This window comes from Hyperolius riggenbachi, chromosome 3 (assembly GCF_040937935.1).
Source record: "Hyperolius riggenbachi isolate aHypRig1 chromosome 3, aHypRig1.pri, whole genome shotgun sequence".
NCBI classification, from domain to species: domain Eukaryota; kingdom Metazoa; phylum Chordata; class Amphibia; order Anura; family Hyperoliidae; genus Hyperolius; species Hyperolius riggenbachi.
In genome coordinates this window covers 242,021,622-242,044,558 of record NC_090648.1, presented here as the reverse complement: position 1 = coordinate 242,044,558, position 22,937 = coordinate 242,021,622, and the positions used below count along the sequence as shown (strand labels likewise).

At 43.2% G+C, this 22,937-nt stretch overlaps 1 protein-coding gene across 2 annotated transcripts in view; it reads right to left on the bottom strand.

Annotated features, from left to right (window-relative positions):
* Window positions 1-6,296: 6,296 nt before the first annotated feature.
* ITIH2 (inter-alpha-trypsin inhibitor heavy chain 2) overlaps window positions 6,297-22,937 on the bottom strand; it is an 88,374-nt gene continuing 71,733 nt past the window's right edge. For both annotated transcript variants that reach the window (XM_068276056.1, XM_068276055.1), the window contains exons 17-21: window positions 19,321-19,434; window positions 15,954-16,152; window positions 10,705-10,877; window positions 8,184-8,295; window positions 6,297-7,083 (exon numbers count right to left, since the gene is read on the bottom strand). In XM_068276056.1, the coding sequence (XP_068132157.1) occupies window positions 6,936-7,083; window positions 8,184-8,295; window positions 10,705-10,877; window positions 15,954-16,152; window positions 19,321-19,434 (746 nt within the window). In that variant the 3' untranslated portion in view covers window positions 6,297-6,935. The remainder of the gene's footprint in view (window positions 7,084-8,183; window positions 8,296-10,704; window positions 10,878-15,953; window positions 16,153-19,320; window positions 19,435-22,937) is intronic.

The window sequence follows — 22,937 nt, the reverse complement described above, 5'->3', positions numbered from 1 at the left end:
ATGGCTAGTGGTTTGCTGAAGCCATTTAATGTCCAACACTTGTATTAACACTTTTTAAATCCTAATCTCTTCACAAACTGCCCAAATGACCCTGATCAAAAGTTAACATTCCCCATAATACTGCACATTGCACCCTTTAACATCAATGATAGCTTGAAGTCGTTTTTGGTAGTTGTGTAATGCTGGGAATACACGGTTCGTTTCTGCTACCGATAGATGGTTCAATGGATAATTTCCGACATGTCCGATCTCCCGTTCGATCGTTTTGCCGCTCGATTACTGATAGAAGTGAATGGAAAAAGATAAGGAAAATGAGCGGAAGATAAGAGAATCGAGTGGAGAATCGAGCGGCAGAAATGCATTGTGTATTCCCAGCATAAGAGGCTCTTTATCTTCTGAGATGGTAAACCTGCCTATTGTTCCTGGAAAAAAGCTTCTAGTTCCCATAAATTCTTGGGCTGTCTTGCATTAACTGCACATTGTGAAGTCTCCCCAGAGTAGCTCAATGATATTGAGGTCAGGAGACAGAGATGGTCACTACAGAACCTTTAATTTATTAAAGGTAAATTATTGCTGTAGCCAATGACCGGTTAACTTGGTCTTGTAGTTGGACTTCGTAAGTCCTATGCTCGGCTTCCTGGCTGAGTGCAAATTTTACTCCTGTATTTTTTGATAACTTAAAGGAATACTATCGATTAAAGCATTTTTTTTTATGCTGTATGTTAGGGCACACATTACCATAAGTACTAGGAGCAAGTTCCTTAAATCCGGCATGTCCGATCAGGATACGATTCAATTTGATTTGACATTGCAAAACAATGGCAAATCGAACTGAATCGAATCCCGATCGGACATGTCGGATGTAATCGGATCGTAAATAGAATCGTAATTTAATCGTATAAAGAATTGTATCGTGTAGATTGGCCTTTAGACACAGGATCAGCAGGTAAGTCATGCAACTGGTAGTATTTTTTAAAAGGAAAAATCCATATCCTTCTCAGTTTAGGTTCCCTTTAACTAAAGCCTCTTTCCCTCCTGTTTTCCCCTCCCACACCCTCTCTGATTGGCAAATATTTTTCATGCTGAGACCATGCACTTTCTATTTCAGAGTTGGGTGGGAGCAGTGGCGTTCCTACCATAGGGCGGCAAGGGGCGGGGCACTCCGGGTGTCGGACGTCCCAGGAGGTGTCACCAAGGCCTCCACAGAGGCCTGTGCAGGAGGGGGCAGCAACACAGAATAGAGGGGTAGCGGGGAAAGCAGCGGGGAGGGGGGCCAGACCCCTCACCTGGATCTCCTCCTTCTGGCACTTCCCCCCTCCTAATTAGCAGCAGCTTAGAGAAGCAGGTGGAAAGGACTTACCTGCTTCCTGCGTTCCAGGCGATGGCGCACAACGTCATCGTCACATGACACTGGTATCCGCCTTCTCCACCGCTCACTGTGCTTCCTGATTAGCAGAACCACAGTGAGCGGCAGAGAAGTTGGATACCATTGTCTCATGAGGATGACACTGTGCGCCATCGCCAGGAAGCAGGTGAGTAAGTCTTCTTTGTCTGCTTCTGCCCGCTTCTCTAAGCTGCTGCTAATTAGGGGGGGGGGGTGAAGCGCAAGAAAGAGGGGACCCAGGTGAGGGAGGTGGGGTCTGGCCCCCCCTCCCCGCCACTCCTTCCAAGCTTCCCCCATACCGGGGGCAACTATACTAGGGGGGGGGAGGAGGCAAGGTGGAGCCAGCATTGCAATTCAAAACGTGTTTATTGAGACAATGAAAATTATAAAAGCACTTACAGTCAGCTCAGGTCGGATGCGATGCGGGTGTGGTGGGCGCCAGTAGAGTTGGGCGAACTCATGACGTCACACACATGCGCAGAGAGTGCCCGGCAACGGGAGCGCGATCTAGGACGCGCTCCGCCGGGCCAGCGCAGACGTACTACTCCGGGTCATTGCGACCCGGAAGTAGTAAGAGCCACAGCCACAGCGACATGACAGGTTGGGCAGCCGAACAGTTCGGCTGCAGTTCAACTAACAGTTCGCCCAACTCTAGGCGCCAGGTCTAGGTCCCCCTGCGGACGTCCGTTTCGCAGGGGGACCTAGACCTGGCGCCTAGAGTTGGTCAGTTTCGCACGTCTAGCGCTTGTTCACCGCAGTGGGGAAGATCTTCCCCACTGCGGTGAACAAGCGCTAGACGTGTGAAACTGACGTCCGCAGGGGGACCTGGCGCCCACCACACCCACATCGCATCCGACCTGAGCAGACTGTAAGTGCTTTTATAATTTTCATTGTCTCAATAAACACGTTTTGAATTGCAATGTTGGCTCCACCTTGCCTCCCTCCTCCATACCAATTTGTTGTTCATCACTAATGCTGCGTACACATTGGCGACTATGGTCGTTTGAAACAGCTCATTGATGATCGTTCCGCCAACAATCGGGTAAAGAACTTTACCAAACGATCATTAACACGAACGACATCGGGAAGATGGAAATATCCAACCTGACGGATCATATCTACCGACAATTGTTGCAAAACTATAGTGTGTACAGACATCCGCCAAGAACGATCGTTACAAGGGCCAATGCGCCTGCGTTGAATTCTGCCCAGCTTCAGTACTTCCTTTGTAGCGCGGCCGTAAAGATTGTTACATTGCTCATTTCAATTAAACTTTGTTTTCCAGTTAACAATCAAATATTTGTATCTATTGTAACTCAATGTGGTTTTTTTTTATTGTATATAAATATGTACGCAACATATCCTTCTGATCGTTCTTTTCTGCAAGAACGATTGTTAAAATGTGTATGATGATTGCTGCATCCCATCGTTGCATTCCAATCTTTCCAATATCGTTCGTCTGGTAACTATCGTTCCTTGCAAACAATAGTTATCACAATTGTGTACGTAGCATTAGCCTGTGCACGCTTTTCAAAGAGACATCCACCTTCACTTAATACAGCCTATCAAGGTCAAGCCCAATCTCCTGCTGCAGGCGTGAGAGTGCCGGAATCCTACTCTTCTTGCTCCTAAGCAACTATACTAGGGGAAACTATACTAGCTATACTGGGGCAGTGGCGGCGCCAGGGGAGTGCTTTGGGGTGCTGAAGCACCCCCTAAAAATTTTTTCCAACACCCTATTAGCACCCCCCCAGCATGAACTAATAGATGTCTTGTCAGTTCACCGGCAGAGCAGGGCTACGGCAAAATGGTGTCCGAAGCCCTGCTCTGGAGACTTTGAGTCTGCAGTGCAGGGCTTCGGCGTCATTTTCTTGTAGCCCTGCTCTCAGCGCAGGAGTTGCTGGCTGACTGCAGAGGATCGTAGGAACTGCGCGCCGGACGGAGGCCAGGAGGTCTGCTGTGCTGCAGGTGAGTAAATGTTTTTTTTTTTATATTTATATCAGCAGGTGTATCGTGTATGTTCTGGCCAGGTCTGCCACATGATTGCATGTATTTTCTGGTCAAATCTACTGCCATGATTGAACGTATTTAAGATTAGCTGCATGCTTGTTTCTGGTGTAATTCAGTTCACTGCTGCAGCCAAATAGATCAGCAGGGCTGCCAGGCAACTAGTATTGTTTAAAAGGAAATAAATATGGCAGCCTCCATATCACACCCACCCCAGGTTCACTTTAAATTAGTTAGCTCTTCCCTCGTCTGGGCGACACCCATTTTTTTTTTTTGCCGCTTCGCGCGCCATGGGTCATCAGCTACCCCAGAAATGGGGGGGTGTCTTAATCAGGGATGCTCGGGTAGTGCTTTTTATTACCCGCCCGGATCCAAGTACCCAGATATCCGGATCCGATCCGGATATCCGACCAAATTACCCGCGGGTACCCGACCTATTTGGGTATCCGGATAGAAAACCCGGAAGTGCTCTTTAAATAGCTTTAAAATGGTTTTTAGGGTAAATGATGCATGTAGCATCATGTTTTTTTTTAAAGGAAAATACTAATTAATTATTTGGTGGACATAAAATGAGAAAAAAAAAAAAAAAGCTGTCAATTAACATCAGGACTAGGTTCCAGACAGCAGTTGTGCAGCCCACATTGTGTCCAAAGTCCAATCGCACAACTGGGACATGACAGTTTTCAGCCCAGACACCTCCAAAAAAATGACACCGCAATTGTGTTTTGGGTTGAACATAGGTGGCGGTATCGGCAGCAGTGGCCTGTGGCGGCCAGATTGGGGAGGTGAACATTCTCCTGCGGCCTGAATGGGATGCTGCGGCTTTTCTCCCTGTGGCGGTTGGGGGTTGAGTGGTGCGGCTGGTGGTAGGGGCAGAAGGATGTGGTGGGTCCCGCATTCCACGGCCACTGTCTGCAATGCTGATCCTCCGTGCCAAACCCACCGACGCATCCTCAGAGTCAGAGCTGACATCCCCATCCTGTGGATGGTAGTCACGGTCCTTCATCCCATCATCAACATCATACCCCCCCCTCCTCAAAACCCCAAACATCCTCCTCAAACTCCTTGCGGCTAACAGCCCTGATTTCAATCGTGGCGCCTGGAGCGAAAAGCTCGCTGACTGAGGGTAGGCTGCCCGCTGGGGTCGACACTGACAAGGCAGACCTTCTGAGGGTGGCTGTAATGTTGCTCCCTGTCCTCTTGCCCTTGCTGCCCCTCCCCCAGCTGCCGGTGCCAGAAGACATAGTACAACTTATACGTGATGATGTCACCAGATGATGTGGGGTACTCTTACTTAAATAAAATCGGGGTTGGACTTTACATCAAATCAGCACGGAGTGTCAGACCACAGAGTAGAGGACAGACAGTGCACACTGTGTTATGGTGGCGGCCTGGCGCGTATCAGCGGTGCGTTCTTGCACTCGATTTCCCACTCGATTCCCTTCGACTCCATTATTTCCAAAATGTCCAATTTGCGTTTCGATGGATCGTTAGGTCGATTTGGCATACTTTACATGCGAATCGACCTAACGATCCATCGAAACGCTAATCGGACATGTTGGAAATAATCGAGTCGACGGGAATTGAGCAGGAAATCGAGTGCGGGAACGCACCATGTGTACCCGCCAGGCCGCCGCCATAACAACTAACTGCAGTACTAACTACAATACAATAACACAGTAATCCTATTCCCTATACTGTCCTGCTGGCCTACACAGACAGGACCTAACTGAGTGAATGAAAGCAAACAATTAGAAGCTAGCTAGCTAGCTAAAAACACAATAAAACAATAGTGTAGTGAAGGTGTTTAGCACTCAAAGCTTTAGGTTTATCACTATATACAGGCAGCACTTGCTAAGCCAGCACTGGAGCAAGTCTGTCAGTGACCAGCCAGCCACACAAGCAAGGACGATCTGTCTCATCATGCCAGCCCTCCTTGCTATACAGGGGGGCTGGCCAGGGTTCCCTTCTGTGATTGGGTGCCAGGACTTAGGCTGGGAGGCCTCTGATTGGCTCAATGAGGTCAGGTGGGGCTGGCCAGGGTTCCCCTCTGTGATTGTTTGCTAGGGCTTCTGCTGGAGGCCCTCTGATTGGCTGAATGAAATCATCTCCTTACTAGTTACACTATCCGGATCTGGATGGATACCCGCGGGTAGCCGGATTATGCAGCTAGCTATCCGGATAGAATCCGGATAGTGCTATCCAGATAGTGGCCCAGGTATCCAGATCCGACCAGGTAGTGGAAAAATGGTCGTTTCCCCGGATCCGGATGAGCATCCCTGGTCTTAATACCCAGCACCGGGTGTCAAATGCCCTAGGTATGCCACTGGGTGGGAGGAGGGCGGACAATGCATACACAATCAGGAAGAGGAGAGTAAGGGTGGAAATGACATTAGGATTGGCTTCAAGATAGACACATTTAAAATTGAGAATCCGAAGTATTTTCTCTTTTTTACTATAGAAAAATCACTAAAATCAAAATGTAGACTGTGCAATACATTTCATGTAAGGGGAGAAAGTACTTTATCTACTTATATATGTGTTACCACTGGTTACCGGTAAAGATCGCGACCACCGCCATTTGTGCCCATGCGTCCACGTCATCTGGTGCATACTGCGTTTGTGCACAACTACTGTTGTAAGCTACTGCTGGGGCTGGAAGAAGCCCCAGGTGAGTAAAATATGTTTAATATTTGTTGCATCAGAAGTCCTATAACCTTTAAATACAGAATAAGACTGAGATTTCAGGAAAGTCTTATTTAGGATTAGGGCTATACTGTAACACAATTGTTTATCACATCAGTTTGTTTTCACCCCAGGGTTGCTGTAACAGTATTTGTATATGCCACCATAACAGGCTTACATTCCGTATATCTGCCATCACACAACACAAGGCAAGACAGGATAGCACACAGTGAGTTTATTTTGATATTAAATGAATTATAGCAGTACCACTTTATACATCATATAAATAAAGCGAGAAAGGATGCATCAGTATACATCAGATGAAAGAAAAAAAAAAATATAGCTCGTCTTTCAGAAAGGTGAGATTAACCCCCCCCCACTAAAGGTAGCAGATGCATAAATGGTGGGTACTTTTTTTTTTTTTTTTTACAGTAGAATCTCATAGTAAACCACTACCATGCCCCTGCATGAATATGCAGTGTATGACCAATACTTGTATAGTAAACTGCTGATGCAGACTACTTGGCCAAGTCCCTTGAAGTTTACTATGAAGGGATTCTACTGTAATACTACACACTTTGCTAAAGTCATGCAGATTTCAGGATGTTCACTAGTATGTTTTTGCCATTTCAATTTGAAATGTGAAATCTTCCATTTGGAAATCATGTTTATTAAGAAAAATAGAACCCAGTGTGCTATTTCCACATAGCTGTTTCCCAATTATTACTAGATGTTCAGCCCATATTTGCCTATGAAGGAAGATAAAACCAGTTCATGTTTTATCGTTTGTCTCCCAGGTGAACATACATTTCTCCCAAGTTTTTTTTTTTTTTTATTATCTATATCTGTGCAGGGTTTCTCAATGACGTTTTAAGAAGCTGTAGAGATTTGGCACCATGTAGTCTCTGTAATGTCCATCGATGAAACCTTTTCCGTTATTGTGTACAAACCAACAGGTAACTTTAGTTCCTTGTAGATTATTGTACAGGTACTCTTTCTGCACTCCTCTGTGTTGTAGAAAAACAAAGTCATATGAGAAGTGAGTTGCAAAAAATATTTTCAGTGCACAACAGTCAGTGGATATTCACTAAAAATACTGTTTTATTTTTTCAATTTACATCCAAACGTCTACTTAAATATTTGGTAGTGAAAACACAAGTACAGTTTAGCTAAACTGAAGGAAGAAAAGTCAGGCGTAGAATTAGGTGATAGAATACAGTATTCTCTCCATTTTCTCATCTGTAAAAATGTAATACATGGGACAACAACAGAGCCTTTTAATTGGTCACAGATGTTTATCAATGAATTCATGCGCAGGATGGCACCCATAAGACATACAGTAGAAGAAAGTGACTAATGCATTTCCTAGTTGCAGTGTATCAGCTTGAAGAGAATCTCTACTCTAAAATTCTTACAATAAAAAGCATACCATTCTATTCATTATGTTCTCCTGGGCCCCTCTGTGCTGTTTCTGCTACTCTCTGCTGCAATCCTGGCTTGTAATTGCCAGTGTTTACAAACAAAAGACATGGCTGCCAACCAGCTTGTGATAGGCTCAGATAAGCTCAGTCTGTGACTCATACAGAGCCTGCAGGGGGTGTGGAGAGTGTGTGTATAGCTTCTCCCTATCACAAGCAGAGTAGCACATTCTTGCCTGAGCCTACAAAGCTGACAAAGGAAGATTAGAATTAGATTAAGAAGATTAGATTAGATAAGATATATTACAGTGACTGTGCAACTAGGAAAGGCTGCAGTAAGACAGACCACATTAGAACAGGTATAGGAACTTATAGGATAGAAGAAATAAGGCTGAAAATGTTGTTACAAAGTCTCCTTAAAAGGTGTGGAGATTGCTCCTTTCCGGCTCTTCTACACTACCAAATGCAATGATATTCCTCCACCGAGTGTGGGTTCCGATGCAGTAACGTGTGTGTTTACAGGGGCAGTGAGGCATACTTGCATTGTACTGTATGCCTCACTGTATGGGTCCACCGCAGTGGTTATGCACAGTGCATGTTTTCAGCTATGTTGTAATGTTATCGCAATGTAACTGTGTGTAAGAGCCTTGCATGTGCATTCACTTTGTGAGAAAGCTCTGCATACTAACCTTGTCACAGTCAGCTTGTTTCCTTTCACATTCATGGTAGCTATAGGTTTCTCTGGGTTTGTAGAAGGCCGCACATCATACACACTCACTTCTGGATCCTTCATAAACTGGCCTGCATGATGGAAAATATACAAGGGATTCTGTTAAACACCTTTTACATGCAATACATGATGGTGATTAAATTTCCCCAACATCACTGCACATATCTACGTGGCTTATTGGATAGACCATTCTATGTGTACTGGTATATACAGTATTTTTTTTTTAAATATTCTAAGGTAAGCCCCATTAGTCATACACTTATAGTTATCTGATTATCTCCATGTATCTAAAAGGCAATACCCATGATGCATCGCTTCATGACACTAAGCAAAACAATGCAAGTCCTTCCTGTTGGCCCTTGAAAGGCAAGTGTTCATCCAGAGCTGTTGGGTTTTAGAACTCAAAGTACTGTAGTTATTCTATTGGAGCAGAGGAAACATTCTGACTGTACTACTGCTTTAAAGCACACCTGAAGTGAAAGAGCTATGGATGCTGCCATATTTATTATGTCCTTTTAACCACTTGAGGACCGTGGTCTTAAACACCCCTATAGACCAGGCCATTTTTAGCAAAATAGGCCACTGCAGCCTTAAAGTGAACATCCGGACTAAAAATCGTCTCAGCAGCACTGAAAAGGCTTGGTGTTTCTTTAACAGTTTCACAGCATCAGAACTTTGTTTCTCTTATAGAAGCCTCATTTTTAGTTGCACAGAAGAAAACTGCCTGGGCTTTTTTCCCCTGATGCTGTGCAAAGCATGATGGGATTTCTGAGTTTGTTGTTCTCGTTCTGCTGTTTTGGTGCAGTTTTTTTTTTTTACATTTTGAATTTGACATTTGAAGCCTAGCGTGTGCAACTGGGAGGGGTGATCAGGACACAGGACAGTTGGAACTGTGTCTCCTGCTCCTTGTCACCTCCTTTCAACCAAAAAGATGGCTGCCCCAATGAAAAAAGATGGCAGCCCCCATGAATCACAAACATTTGCCTGTTCTTTTAAAACAGGGTGGGTAAGAGATTATATTACCTATCTATTCTAATTAACATAACTAATGCAACTTGATGACAGTATGTTTGTTTAGGCTGAAGTTCCCCTTTAAGGGCTAGCTGCAGGGCCGCACAACTCAACACACAAGTGATTTTCTCCCCACCAACAATTTTTTTTTTTTTTACAAATATTTGTTTATTTTTTAAATAAAAATGCCTATTTTTTTTATTATTAATTTTGTAACCCTCCCCCACCAGCCAATCCGCGTGACAGCCGATCACTTGTTTGCCTCCCAGTGGAACAGCCGTGTCACACGGCTGGCCCCAGTACAGCGCTGCCTTAGAACGCAGTGCTGTACAGACTTATTAACAATAACAATAATATTTATATAGCGCTTTTCTCCCTGGGGACTCAAAGCGCTGTGACCCTGCATTATGCAGTCTCAAAGGCTAGGGAAAAGAGGTGAGTGTTTAGCCTTTTTTTTTAAAGCTGTCCAGAGAGGGAGCCTCTCGTACTGATTGTGAGTTCCATAGAGTAGGGGCTGCGTAGGAAAAGGCCCGAGCACCAAATGTTAAGTGTATCCTGGGAATAACCAGCTTCATCTTGTTGGCAGAGCGGAGGGTGCGTGGAGGGGCATAAAGTTCCAATAGATCCGCTATGTATTTGGGTCCCATGTGGTGTAGAACCTTAAATGTCAGCAGGCAGATCTTAAAAATTGATTCTCCATTTTACTGGCAACCAGTGAAGCGTTTGCAGTACTGGGGTGATGTGTGAGCTGCAGGGGGCATTGGCTAGGAGTCTGGCTTCAGCATTCTGTACTAGCTGTAAGGGGCGCAGAACTTTTTCTGTAGATCCAATGAACAGGGCATTGCAGTAGTCTAGGTGGGAGGATACAAATGCGTGAACCAGGCGAGGTAATTTCGCCATCTAACAGTCTCCGAGGGGCACTCGCCACTGGGAGGCTGAAGGAGGAGCAGAGCTCAGTCATCCCAGCGGGGATGCGCCCGCAACAGTGTGCACGCTCTCCTGCAATCCCCTTTCCAGGCCATTTATGCCAATCAGTGCGGAGTGCTTCAGGAGCTGCTGACGCCACATTCACGCCAGTCGGCGTGGTGTGGTCGGGCAAGCAGTTAAATAATACCAGTTTCCTGGCAGGCCTGCTGATCATTCTGGCATTGGTAGGGTCTGAATCACACACCTGAAGCAAGCATAAGGCTAATCCAGTCAGAAACATTTGGTCTGCATACTTGTTCAGGGTCTTTGGCTAAAAGTACTTAAGGCAGAGGATCAGCAGGACAGCCAGGCAATCTGCATTGCATAAAAGGAAATGAATTTGTCAGCCTCCCTTTCCCTCTGACTTAAGGTATACTTAAAACGTAAGGTTTATCTCCATGACTAATCCCCGGCCCACTTACAACTGCAGAAGATGGTGTTTTCCACCAAATTCTCTAGATTTCCCAGAAACATATTCCACTTGCTATTCGATTATAAATTACCTATCAGGCCATGTGTTGCATCAGAAAATGAGCTGGCAGTAGGGAAGTACAGTCCCAAGAAGTCTACATTGATTGGATGATTCTTCCATACACGATGAAGGACAATCAGGAAAGTCATATTATTATCGATTGTAATGGTAACATTGCTCTCTTTCTTCACTGCCACAGTAAGCCTGTAAAAGAGAGAGATACCTGATGCATATCTGATGCATATGAAATAATGGGGACTACAAATACAGAGCTTCTATAAATACAATTGTAGCATGAGTGATGTTTTATGGCTGCCTTAGACTACATGCATAGTGGGATGTTGCGTTCTGTTGCCTGTGTAGCAATGGAATGAAACAGTCATACTGCACATTACAGCTGCGTTACTTTGTGTCACATACAGTCAATGAAAAGCATGCTTCACTGTACCTGGTAATGGGCACATTTAGTGGCATCACATTGCGAGATGGCAGTGACCTCACTGCCGTGATTGCCACCGATTGCAGATAATTCATGATTAGCGGCAATCGCAAAGTGTGGTGCATGCAGCATTTCTCTGTGATTCTAGAGGGATCGTGATACATTGCTTAAAAAGCACTACTCGCGTTCGTTCAAAAATTGCGAGAGTGTACAGTGTGTTACCATACCGAAACACTGTTGTGTGGATTACAGAGATATACAGGGAGTACAGAATTATTAGGAAAGTTGTATTTTTGAGGAATAATTTTATTATTGAACAACAACCATGCTCTCAATGAACCCAAAAAACTCATTAATATAAAAGCTGAATATTTTTGAAAGTAGTTTTTAGTTTGTTTTTAGTTTTAGCTATTTTAGGGGGATATCTGTGTGTGCAGCTGACAATTACTGTGCATAATTATTAGGCAACTTAACAAAAAACAAATATATACCCATTTCAATTATTTATTTTTACCAGTGAAACCAATATAACATCTCAACATTCACAAATATACATTTCTGACATTCAATAACAATAACATTTGTAAAGCGCTTTTCTCCCATAGGACTCAAAGCGCATAGCTGTGTCTCAGATTAATACAGGGTTTCAGGCTGGGTTGTGTTACAGAGGAGATAGTCAGATGTTCATGAATGCCAGACTGAAAAGGTAGGTTTTCAGTTTAGACTTAAATGCTTCCAGGGATGGGGCTGTCCTGATTGGGTGTGGCAGGGAGTTCCAAAGTGTAGGGGCAGCATGACAAAAGGCTCTGTCTCCAAAGGTTTTGAGGTGGACTCTGGGGGTGACCAAGGTGTTACGTCCTTTTGATCTAAGATTGTGGGGGGTGTGATGTAGTTGCAACAAGTCCTTCAGGTATCCAGGGCCCAGATTGTGCAAGGATTTGAATGTCAGTAAGCCAATCTTAAACAGAATTCTCCATTCAAAAACAAATCAGTGACCAATATAGCCACCTTTCTTTGCAAGGACACTCAAAAGCCGGCCATCAATGGATTCTGTCAGTGTTTTGATCTGTTCACCATCAACATTGCTTGCAGCAGCAACCACAGCCTCCCAGACACTGTTCAGAGAGGTGTACGGTTTTCCCTCCTTGTAAATCTCACATTTTATGATGGGCCACAGGTTCTCAATGGGGTTCAGATCAGGTGAACAAGGAGGCCATGTCATTAGTTTTTCTTCTTTTATACCCTTTCTTGCCAGCCACGCTGTGGAGTACTTGGACGCGTGTGATGGAGCATTGTCCTGCATGAAAATCAAGTTTTTCTTGAAGGATGCAGACTTCTTCCTGTACCACTGCTTGAAGAAGGTGTCTTCCAGAAACTGGCAGTAGGACTGGGAGTTGAGCTTGACTCCATCCTCAACCCAAAAAGGCCCCACAAGCTCATCTTTGATGATACCAGCCCAAACCAGTACTCCACCTCCACCTTGCTGGCGTCTGAGTCGGACTGGAGCTCTCTGCCCTTTACCAATCCAGCCACGGGCCCATCCATCTGGCCAATCAAGACTCACTCTCTTTTTCATCAGTCCATAAAACCTTAGAAAATCAGTCTTGAGATATTTCTTAGCCCAGTCTTGACGTTTCAGCTTGTGTGTCTTGTTCAGTGGTGGTCGTCTTTCAGCCTTTCTTACCTTGGCCATGTCTCTGAGTATTGCACACCTTGTGCTTTTGGGCACTCCAGTGATGTTGCAGCTCTGAAATATGCCAAACTGGTGGCAAGTGGCATCTTGGCAGCTGCACGCTTGACTTTTCTCAGTTCATGGGCAGTTATTTTGTGCCGTGGCTTTTCCACACGCTTCTTGCGACCCTGTTGACTATTTTGAATGAAACGTTTGATTGTTCGATGATCACGCTTCAGAAGCTTTGCAATTTTAAGAGTGCTGCATCCCTCTGCAAGATATCTCACTATTTTTGACTTTTCTGAGCCTGTCAAGTCCTTTTTTTGACCCATTTTGCCAAAGGAAAGGAAGTTGCCTAATAATTATGCACACCTGATGTAGGGTGTTAATGTCATTAGACCACACCCCTTCTCATTACAGAGATGCACATCACCTAATATGCTTAATTGGTAGTAGGCTTTCGAGCCTATAAAGCTTGGAGTAAGACAACATTCATAAAGAGGATGATGTGGTCAAAATACTCATTTGCCTAATAATTCTGCACTCCCTGTACAACATGTGAATAAATGGAAAATTTTAAAAAATACAAATCACCTTTTTGGACCATTAGTTGTCATTGGAGACTCTTCATGGGAAATCTAAATGTTACTCTACAATTTAAATGAAGACTATACAAGAATAAATGTGATACCTATTTAAGCAGCAGTTACTGTGTTGGCTCCAATAAATCCCATTTTTTGGACTCTGATAAACTGAATGTTTGATATTCCGTGCTGTACCCCTAGCTGAGTACTCTCACGCCTAGAGTTTTACTATTTGGGCACAGGGTTTCCTCCTCATATTGACCCTTTGTGAAGGGGCAAATTTCCTTGTGAAAGATCTGCAAAGCTGAGAATTTGTTGCACAACTTTCTTTCCCTTTCAGTAACAGTTCTGTTCACGCTTATCCATGCCAATGCCACATGTTATTTTCTTTTTTTCGATGTCCGACCCTTCATTTTGCAATTTTTCAGAGTTTGTCCTCTGAAAAATTGGCGCAGAAGGCACAGAAGATGCCGACCTGACGACGGCGGCATCTGCAATGGAGTGAACCCCGGGACACTGGCTGGGAGTGGAGCTGCAGCAAGAGACACATAGGCTGCCAAGGGCTGGAGGAAGCCCAAGGTAAGTAGATCTTATTTCTTTATCCAGCTCGCACCTTCCCTTTAAGGGATCAGTGTTTGAATGTGCCCTGTAGTAGCCTTGTCAGGCCACAGTCAAATAGTTTTTATAGCATGATTTGACTTCCTGTAAAAACAATTTTACTGTGACCTGACAAGGTATGTGGAGCCTTGGATAGGTCCAAGAATCTTCTGTTTCTGGCTATGCTTAATGCAAGACTAGCAAGAGCCGTTTGTAAATCTGCAAGCTGCCTTAAGGCCTCTTTCCCACCAGGACGTGGCGGTTTATGGGACGTTATAAGTCGCATAACATGCCCCTAACGCAACACCTGGTGGTGTTGGAGGACGACACTACCTAGAGCTGCGTTATGCAGCTCTTTGTGCGCCTTTTCTGTCCTATGCGCTGCGGAGACCAAGTGATCGGAACACTCAGCATCACGTGGTCCCGCCAGCCAATCAGCGGCCGCTCCAGGAAGAAAACACTGCAAGTGCAGTGAATATTAATTAGCCATGTGGCTAAGTACGAAAGCGGACTCTACGCTCCTCCTCTCCTGTAAAAAAAAACCCATTACTGAGCATGTGCACACAGTCTAACGCAGCTAAAGCCGCGTAGAACGCACAGCATGCTGCACTTTCTCAGAACGTCTAGCGTTACACTGTAACGCAATGTGGGCACTGTGAACAGCCCATTGATTTTTCATTGCTGTGAGTTGGACTGCGTTACAGGCTGCTGTAACGTCAGCCTGTAACATCCCACTGTGAAAGCAGCCCTTAAGGATTCATTAAATATTATTTAGCAGTGTTCTCAGAATGTAATTTTACAGCTTTGCTGAATCCTATAGAATAATCTGCCTATCCTGTATCTGTGTGTCATGTCTGGCACGCATGTGCAGTACACAGACGGCCTACAGACAGCAGAGGAGGGCGGGCACAGGATGGGTGCATTTTAACGGGCCAAGCCGACTTTTTAAATAGTGCTTTAAAAATATCCTATTCAGTAAGGTGGTTTTGTGGAATAGAATTCCATTGTTTCAGAATATTTTATTGGTATGTACTCCTTTTGAATGCCTGTGCTCACCAAGTACCCTCTGGCATGGTAAAGATTACCTGAAGTACCCTTTGATACAGATATATTCAACAGTGGTACACAGTAATTGTTTTTAAACAATTTCCAAGTGTATACTATTGCTTTTAGTTACATAGAATACTAAATTGGCTTTGTTTATATAGGATTTATCAATTTATAAAACTCTAAATTTGTTATACTTAGCTATATCCGCTTGAGTACCCCCTAGACCCATCAGAAGTACCCCGGGCTATGTGTACCACTGGTTGAGAACCTAGGGTTCATTCAAGCTCCAGCTTGGGCTGCCTTAAAGCGGTATCGTCACCATAAAAATCAAATTTCAACAGCAACTGGTCTGAGTGTATTAAGTGATAAAGGTGCTTATCCTGCATTGAAAACTTTTTCTGCTGTTATGATTTGTAGTTATCACATACTTATGGAGCACTGGCCCTTTAGTAGTCGTGCCAAAGAATTGCATGCTGGGGGTTCTTCTCTATAAGCTATTCCTCCTCTTCCCTTTATTTCCTTGCCAGCTGCTTATCTGAAACCTAATCCCCTACTCACTTGTGTTTACAAGCAAGGCTGAGGCGACTCAGCGATTGGAGGAGACAAGAAAAAAAGCAAAGGGCAGAAATGACATCACGAGTTATTCTTAACTGTGGGCAAAAGACATGGCCCCCACCAGGAACAGAATTCTCGTCATTTACTTACAAACATATACTGAAATCAAAACGTGGACAGTATAATACATGTGTTATGTAAGTAGATGAAGTCTTTATCTACATATATATATGTGTGTTTTTTTTCCCCTGGCATAGTATGGCTGATCCTACTGCTTTAAGCATTGCCAAAAGGGGAATGGGCTCAGGTGCTGTAATCGTGCCTGTGTAGCTCTATCCTTCAACTGTTTTTCACATAATACTGTATTCACATATTACACCCACCTGCTGTAGGACAGGGTGGTGGACTCCGACCAAGACATCACTCTGCTGTAAGATGCATCTTTCAATGTTATTTTCTCTGTGCTTACTTCAACCTTCATATCCAGCTGCTTGAAATACATACCAAATGTACCAAAGTAGGTGTTTAGTTTGTTATCCTTCGCTTTTTTAGCTGTGACTATTTTTCCATTAACAGTCATATCTGTAGAACCAGAAGAACAATGTTACTAGTGTATTACGCTCTGGAAACAGGCGTGCAAAAATTCACACACTAGCGCAAATTTTAATGCAAAAACGCATAAGGGAAAACTGCACATTTTCTGCCAAAAAGTGTAAGGAAATTGTGGCCTGGCAGAAAGGGAACATTACATTTATTTTTCACATGATTTTGTGTTTGAAACTTTTATTATTCTCAAAACGTATACTAGACCCTTTCTTGAAACACTTTTGTAAGTTACAGGCAAAAATTTCATGAAAATTAAATCAACTACTTGTTGCACAGAAATCCAGCAGACATTGAAAGCCAGGGAAGATAAATAGTACCTGAAGTGAATAATAAAAAAAAAAAAAAAATAGATAATTGCCTTAGTAGTGGGAAGGCTCAGGATGGTACAGAGACTTCCTGGCTCCTCCAACCGACCACCGTTACAGCACAGGATCTCTCTATACCTATTCGACTCGCAGCAATCTAATAGTTTTCTTCTGGCCATGGACCAACACATCCGGCACTATGCATGCCGAGTACAATGAGGCACTCTTGGAGAGGAAAAAAGCTGTGCATGAGTGGCTTCATTCTACTGGGCATGTGCAGAACTTTCTCGCACATGCCCAGTCTGGGTACACTTCTCCACAGCTAGCAGCATGGCAAGAAGATGAACAAGGGCCCTGCACTTAACATTGAGTTTGATTAGCATTGGAAAGCCTCTAAAACAGGCTTTCTCAACCAGGGTTCCTTGAATACTCTGCAGGGGTTCCTTGGCATTTTCCCCCATCATGGGGGAAGTATAATAGAGCACATTAGAATAGGAGGCACTGTAGAAATAAGCATTAATTAGAGATCAGAATAATAATGAGCACATTTTCAAAAAGCATTAGGATAAGACGACAGTATAATGAGTGGCACTGGGAGTAGTAGTAGTAGTAGGGAGTAGTGAAATAAACAGCTACACACACCTACTTCTAAAAACCATGCCAGCTGCAAAATAAATGCAGGGGTTGCTCAAGATTAAAACAATTGTTTGCAGGGGTTCCTTGAGAGCCAACATTTATTTGCAGGGTTCCTCCAGGTGAGAAAGGCTGGTCTAAACCATCCAGAGGCTTTCAACTATGGAGGTAAGTAGCTAACTTTTTTTTTTTATTCATTCACTTCCGGTTCGCTTTCTGTTATGGAGACCTGGAATATCCAGGACAGAGGAGTAAAGGGTTTGCAGTACAGCCCTATGGACTGTACAAAATGTAAGGATGTGATTCATTTTGACTGCAGTCGATTAAAACTGAACTACCAGTTTTGCCTTGTAACTTCCACAGACTAGCATCTTTATACAATGTTCAATGCATTAAAGCGGACCTGAACTCAGAATGTCCTCTCTGCTCTAAAAGATACACAATAGCATAATAACCTTTAAACAAAAAACATTTCTTTGTTAGGGCCAATTCACACTTGAGCGTTTTGCCGGCGATTTCGGCAAAACGCTCAAATGTTAGTGCTTTTGAAAGCGCTGGTGTAATTAAACCCTATGGGCCCATTCTTACTTGTGCAATTTGCGCTAATCGCCTGTACCATTTTCAGGCGATTTCCCGGCGATTGCGTTTCAGTGATATAGAAGCGCTACACGCGATCGCAGAGAAATCGCTGCACTGTCCAGTGATTTTTCCACGTGAAATCGTGGAAAAATCACTCCCGCAAACCGCCAGGAAAAAAAATCGCTGGCGTTTTGCGTTTCTAAGTGTGAATGGGCCCTTACAGCTGATACACATCCTGAAATAAATCTGCACTGTTTCTACTTACTGATTCATGAAAGCAGACATATTGTTAACAGCCTGTGCTTTCAAACGAGCTTATCTGCCGTGGCAGTCATGTGACACAGGGGAGAGATCAAATTACAAATTGTGATTAAACACAAGTGAGGGGGAATTAAACAGGCTAAACACTCTAAATATTCACATGGTGCATTTCTCTATGTTTTCCTTTTGTCCTGTGCAAGAGTTCAGGTCCACTTTAAATACAGATCAGTTGAATGGCTGACTTGCAGCTACAGTGGGTTGCAAAAGTATTCGGCCCCCTTGAAGTTTTCCACATTTTGTCACATTACTGCCACAAACATGCATCAATTTTTTCGGAATTCCATGTGAAAGACCAATACAAAGTGGTGTACATGTGAGAAGTGGATCGAAAATCATACATCATTCCAAACATTTTTTTACAAATAAATAACTGCAAAGTGGGGTGTGCGTAATTATTCGGCCCCCAAAAATCAATACTTTGTAGAACCACCTTTTGCTGCAATTACAGCTGCCAGTCTTTTAGGGTATGTCTCTACCAGCTTTGCACATCTAGAGACTGAAATCCTTGCCCATTCTTCTTTGCAAAACAGCTCCAGCTCAGTCAGATTAGATGGACAGTGTTTGTGAACAGCAGTTTTCAGATCTTGCCACAGATTCTCGATTGGATTTAGATCTGGACTTTGACTGGGCCATTCTAACACAGATATGTTTTGTTTTAAACCATTCCATTGTTGCCCTGGCTTTATGTTTAGGGTCATTGTCCTGCTGGAAGGTGAACCTCCGCCCCAGTCTCAAGTCTTTTGCAGTCTCCAAGAGGTTTTCTTCCAAGTTTGCCCTGTATTTGGCTCCATCCATCTTCCCATCAACTCTGACCAGCTTCCCTGTCCCTGCTGAAGAGATGCACCCCCCGAGCATGATTCTGCCACCACCATATTTGACAGTGGGGATGGTGTGTTCAGAGTGATGTGCAGTGTTAGTTTTTTGCCACACATAGCGTTTTGCATTTTGGCCAAAAAGTTCTATTTTGGTCTCATCTGACCAGAGCATATTATAGATACAAAGCAGTGAGGCATGTCTTCTTGATTAATCTTTAGAGTTCTTGAGGTTATTCCCATAATTACATGAATAGGGCTATGTACAAGGCAACAAACATAGGGAAGTGGGAAGCTGGAAATAGTGGAGAGAATGGAGGACCCTACAAGACAGAAGAGTTGCCAAGCTATGCTAAAATAGTGTAGCAGTGATTTTGTTTGGGCTTTTTCCTTAAGAATGTCATATTGTAATGTTATATTTCTTAACAACTTGCTATACAAAAATATGCAGCAAAATGTAAACAAATATTTTGCATAATTTAGGTCCCACTTGCCTAGTTCAGAATCTGACAGCAGGTTCAGCATATTCCCAGCCTGTGCATCAATGTTAAAGCAGACATCAGTTTGGCTGTTTGGCAAGTTTATAATGAAATGTGGATCTGTATCAACTGCAAAATAATTGTTAGATGATAGTAATGTTAGTTACTAATCGTAAAGACTGCAAAATTCTTGCAATATCCTGCATGAAATAGATCTGTTGCATTAGGAAATACAGAATTGTGTTAAATATTGCTAAAATAGCAAAAATAAAAAAGCACAAAATTGCTAAAACAGTTTGAATGAACTTTAAGGTGGCTACACACCATACAATTTTTTTTAATATCTGTTCAATTTCAGAATTGCAATCAATTTTTCTGACTGATTGTAACATTTCAAAAATATGACCAATGTACCACAAACATATGTTCAATTTTTCCCCAATTATGATAAAAATGATTGCAAGTTGAAGAGATTAAAGATCGGCACTAGATGTAGCTGGCAGCCTGGGCAGGGTTCGGTGGTACACTCACTGTGCCTCCAGAACAACAGCAGTAGTTATAACATCGATAGAGAAAAAGATCCGGGCACCAGCAGTGTTGCAAATCCACCTGTTTATTTCATCCCCACCCGACCAAACATACAGCATAAAAATGATTGGTCACTGAGAAAATTGCTAGGGTGTGTATATTAAAGGGACTCCGAGCAGTGCAAAAACTATGGAAAGATGCACATCATTTTAAAGCTCTCTTTCCCCTCTTTCCAATGATATATAAACCGCCACCCTACGCCTTTTAGTTTTCGCTATTTTCGCGATTGAAATTGCCGCGGCCGCGATTTCGATCGCGAAAATAGAGAAAACTAAAAGGTGTAGGGCAACGATTTAGGTGTCGTCAGAAAGAGGAGAAAGAGAGCTTTAAAATGATATCCATCAAGCCATAGTTATATTGTATTACACAGGGCGACTTTTTGTCAAAGTCAGCAGCTGCATTCAGCAGAATGGAGCTGCTGACACTGGGGAACGTGTCGTCCTGTGTAATACAATATAACCATGGCTTGATGGATATCATTTTAAAGCTCTCTTTCTCCTCTTTCTGACGACACCTAAATCGTTGCCCTACACCTTTTAGTTTTCTCTATTTTCGCGATCGAAATCGCAGTCGCGGCAATTTCAATCGCGAAAATAGCGAAAACTAAAAGACGTAGGGTGGTGGTTTATATATCATTGGAAAGAGGAGAAAGAGAGATTTAAAATGATATGCATCTTTCCATAGTTTCTGCACTGCTCGGAGTCCCTTTAATAAATTGACAATCCAACACACACCATACAATCTTTAGTAGAAATTAAAGAGAAATATCTGGCATTCCGGATTGATTTCAATGGAAAAAAACGGGAAATCTGATCGTTTTTTTCAGTCAAATGAAACAAAAGCTTTCGATTTTTCGAGAGATACGATTGTTTTTATCAAATTACTGTAAAATCGGATCATTTTATTGTATCGTGTGTGGCCACCCGGCCACACACGATACAATAAAATGATTCAATTTTATGTCAATTCGATAAAAACGGTCGGATCTCCCGAAAAAAATCTAAAGCTTTTTTTTCATTCAACTGAAAAATCCGATCGGATTTCCCGTTTTTATCGAACTGGAATGCCAGATATTTATCTTCAATTTCTACTAAGGATTGTATGGTGTGGGTTGGATTATCAATTTATTAATATACACACCCTAGCTATTTTCTCAGATTTTCCAATAATTTTTATCATAATTGGCTAAAAATTGAACATACGTGTGTGTGGTACATTGGTCATATTTTTGATAGGTTACAATCAGTCTTAAATTGAACAGATATTGGAAAAAATTGTATGGTGTGGGCCACCTTAATGGACATTAAATCATTTACAGACAACATTTTTAAAGTATGATACAAACATTTTTGATACTATTCCTTTTTAAAGAAACCAAAATTAAATGTGAGTGACAGTGGGGCGCCAATACAGTGTCAGCAGCTGAATCTAGATAGGAAGTTTCCCCTCAACATCCACACATACAAAGATATTTAAAAGAATCTAGACAGTGGTAGTAAGCTCAATGGGTGGAGCTTGGGAGAGACAAATAATGTGAAAATAAAATAATAGTGAAATAATATAAATTTCGTTTTGAATAAATTGATATTCTCTCACTATTATTTTAGTTCTCACATTATTTGTCTCTCCCAAGCTCCACCCATTGAGCTTACTAGCTCTGTCTAGATTCTTTTAAACAAAATTAAATGTGATTGGGGAGGGGGAGTAAAATGAGATATGTTCTTCAGTAGTGGGACGACACTGGATGGTCCAGAGGCTTCCAAGCTCCTTGTCATGCCCATTGTTTCAGCACAGGAACCTCTTTCTCTGGTTGTGCTCCCAACTGTGGATGAGTACATCTAGACTGGGCATGTGCAAGTGAGGTTCCCGCTTGCCCAGTAGAATGAAGCCGCTTGTGCATGCCTCTTTCCTCTGTTCATGAGCACTTTGCTTTACTGGGCATGTGCAGACCTTACCTGTGAATGCCCAGTTTGAATGCGCTTGTCTATAGCGGGAGCACAGCCACAAGGAACCTATTCAACAAGCTTTTGTTTATAGGGACCCAGGCATAGGAGAGGAATCGGCGCCGGTAGACTTGGGCGCAGGATACAGCAGTATATGGCTGATCCTGCTTCTGCACAAGTCCCGGCCGTGTTAAATACTATTCCCCCTCCAGGCCGCCATGGATGGTGGGGAATGACATAATTCGGCTTCCAGTAATTGCTGGAGGCCAAATTATTGTGTTTTAAAAGTAACTTCAGCTCCGTCTTCTGACAGTGCCAAAGTTACTCCCTGTGCGCTGCTATTGCCGTAATTCCTATTACGGCCTATGGTGGCGCCGGCTGTGCCCAAGTCTCCTGTGATGGATTCACTGTGTTCAGGACCCAGTGCTGGACCTGTGGGCTCCAAGAGGACCAATGGCGTAGCTAAGGAGTTGTGGGCTCCGATGCAAGTTTTACAATGGGGCCCCCCAAGCACTCTATACATAGCAATTGATATGACGCACCAAAACCTGCAAATGGCAACTACAGTGTCAGAGGTGCAAGAAGGGAATGAAGAACAGTTTGTTATTGATTACCACTATTCAAAGTATCTATAGAAGTGACTATTATGAGCACAGGGCCAAAAGAGAGCTAATACTGTAGTTGAGGAAGGGCCCTTCGGGACCCCTCTGTCCCAAGGGCCCCGATTTGGTCGCTACCTCTGCAACCCCTATTGCTACGCCCCTGAAGGGGACTTGGGAAGCCTCTGGTCTATCCAGAGGCTTCCCACTACAGAGGAAAGTGTTTAAATGTAATCTTTAATTTCCGCTTTAAGTACACTTTAACAATATTAAGAACAATGGAACAATGAGTTTTGATGCATATTAACATTGCTGTGCATTTGTACAGTTGTTTTGCAGTGCACCATCACCGAACCACAATGGACTTGTATGAGACATTCTGTGCAAGTGGATGGATCTGTTCCACATGTCTGATGCTTACTGCAACAACAATGCAATATCAGCTACCATGTTAACCAGAAGCTAGATGCTCATTGGTCCACACTTACAGCTAATTTGACGT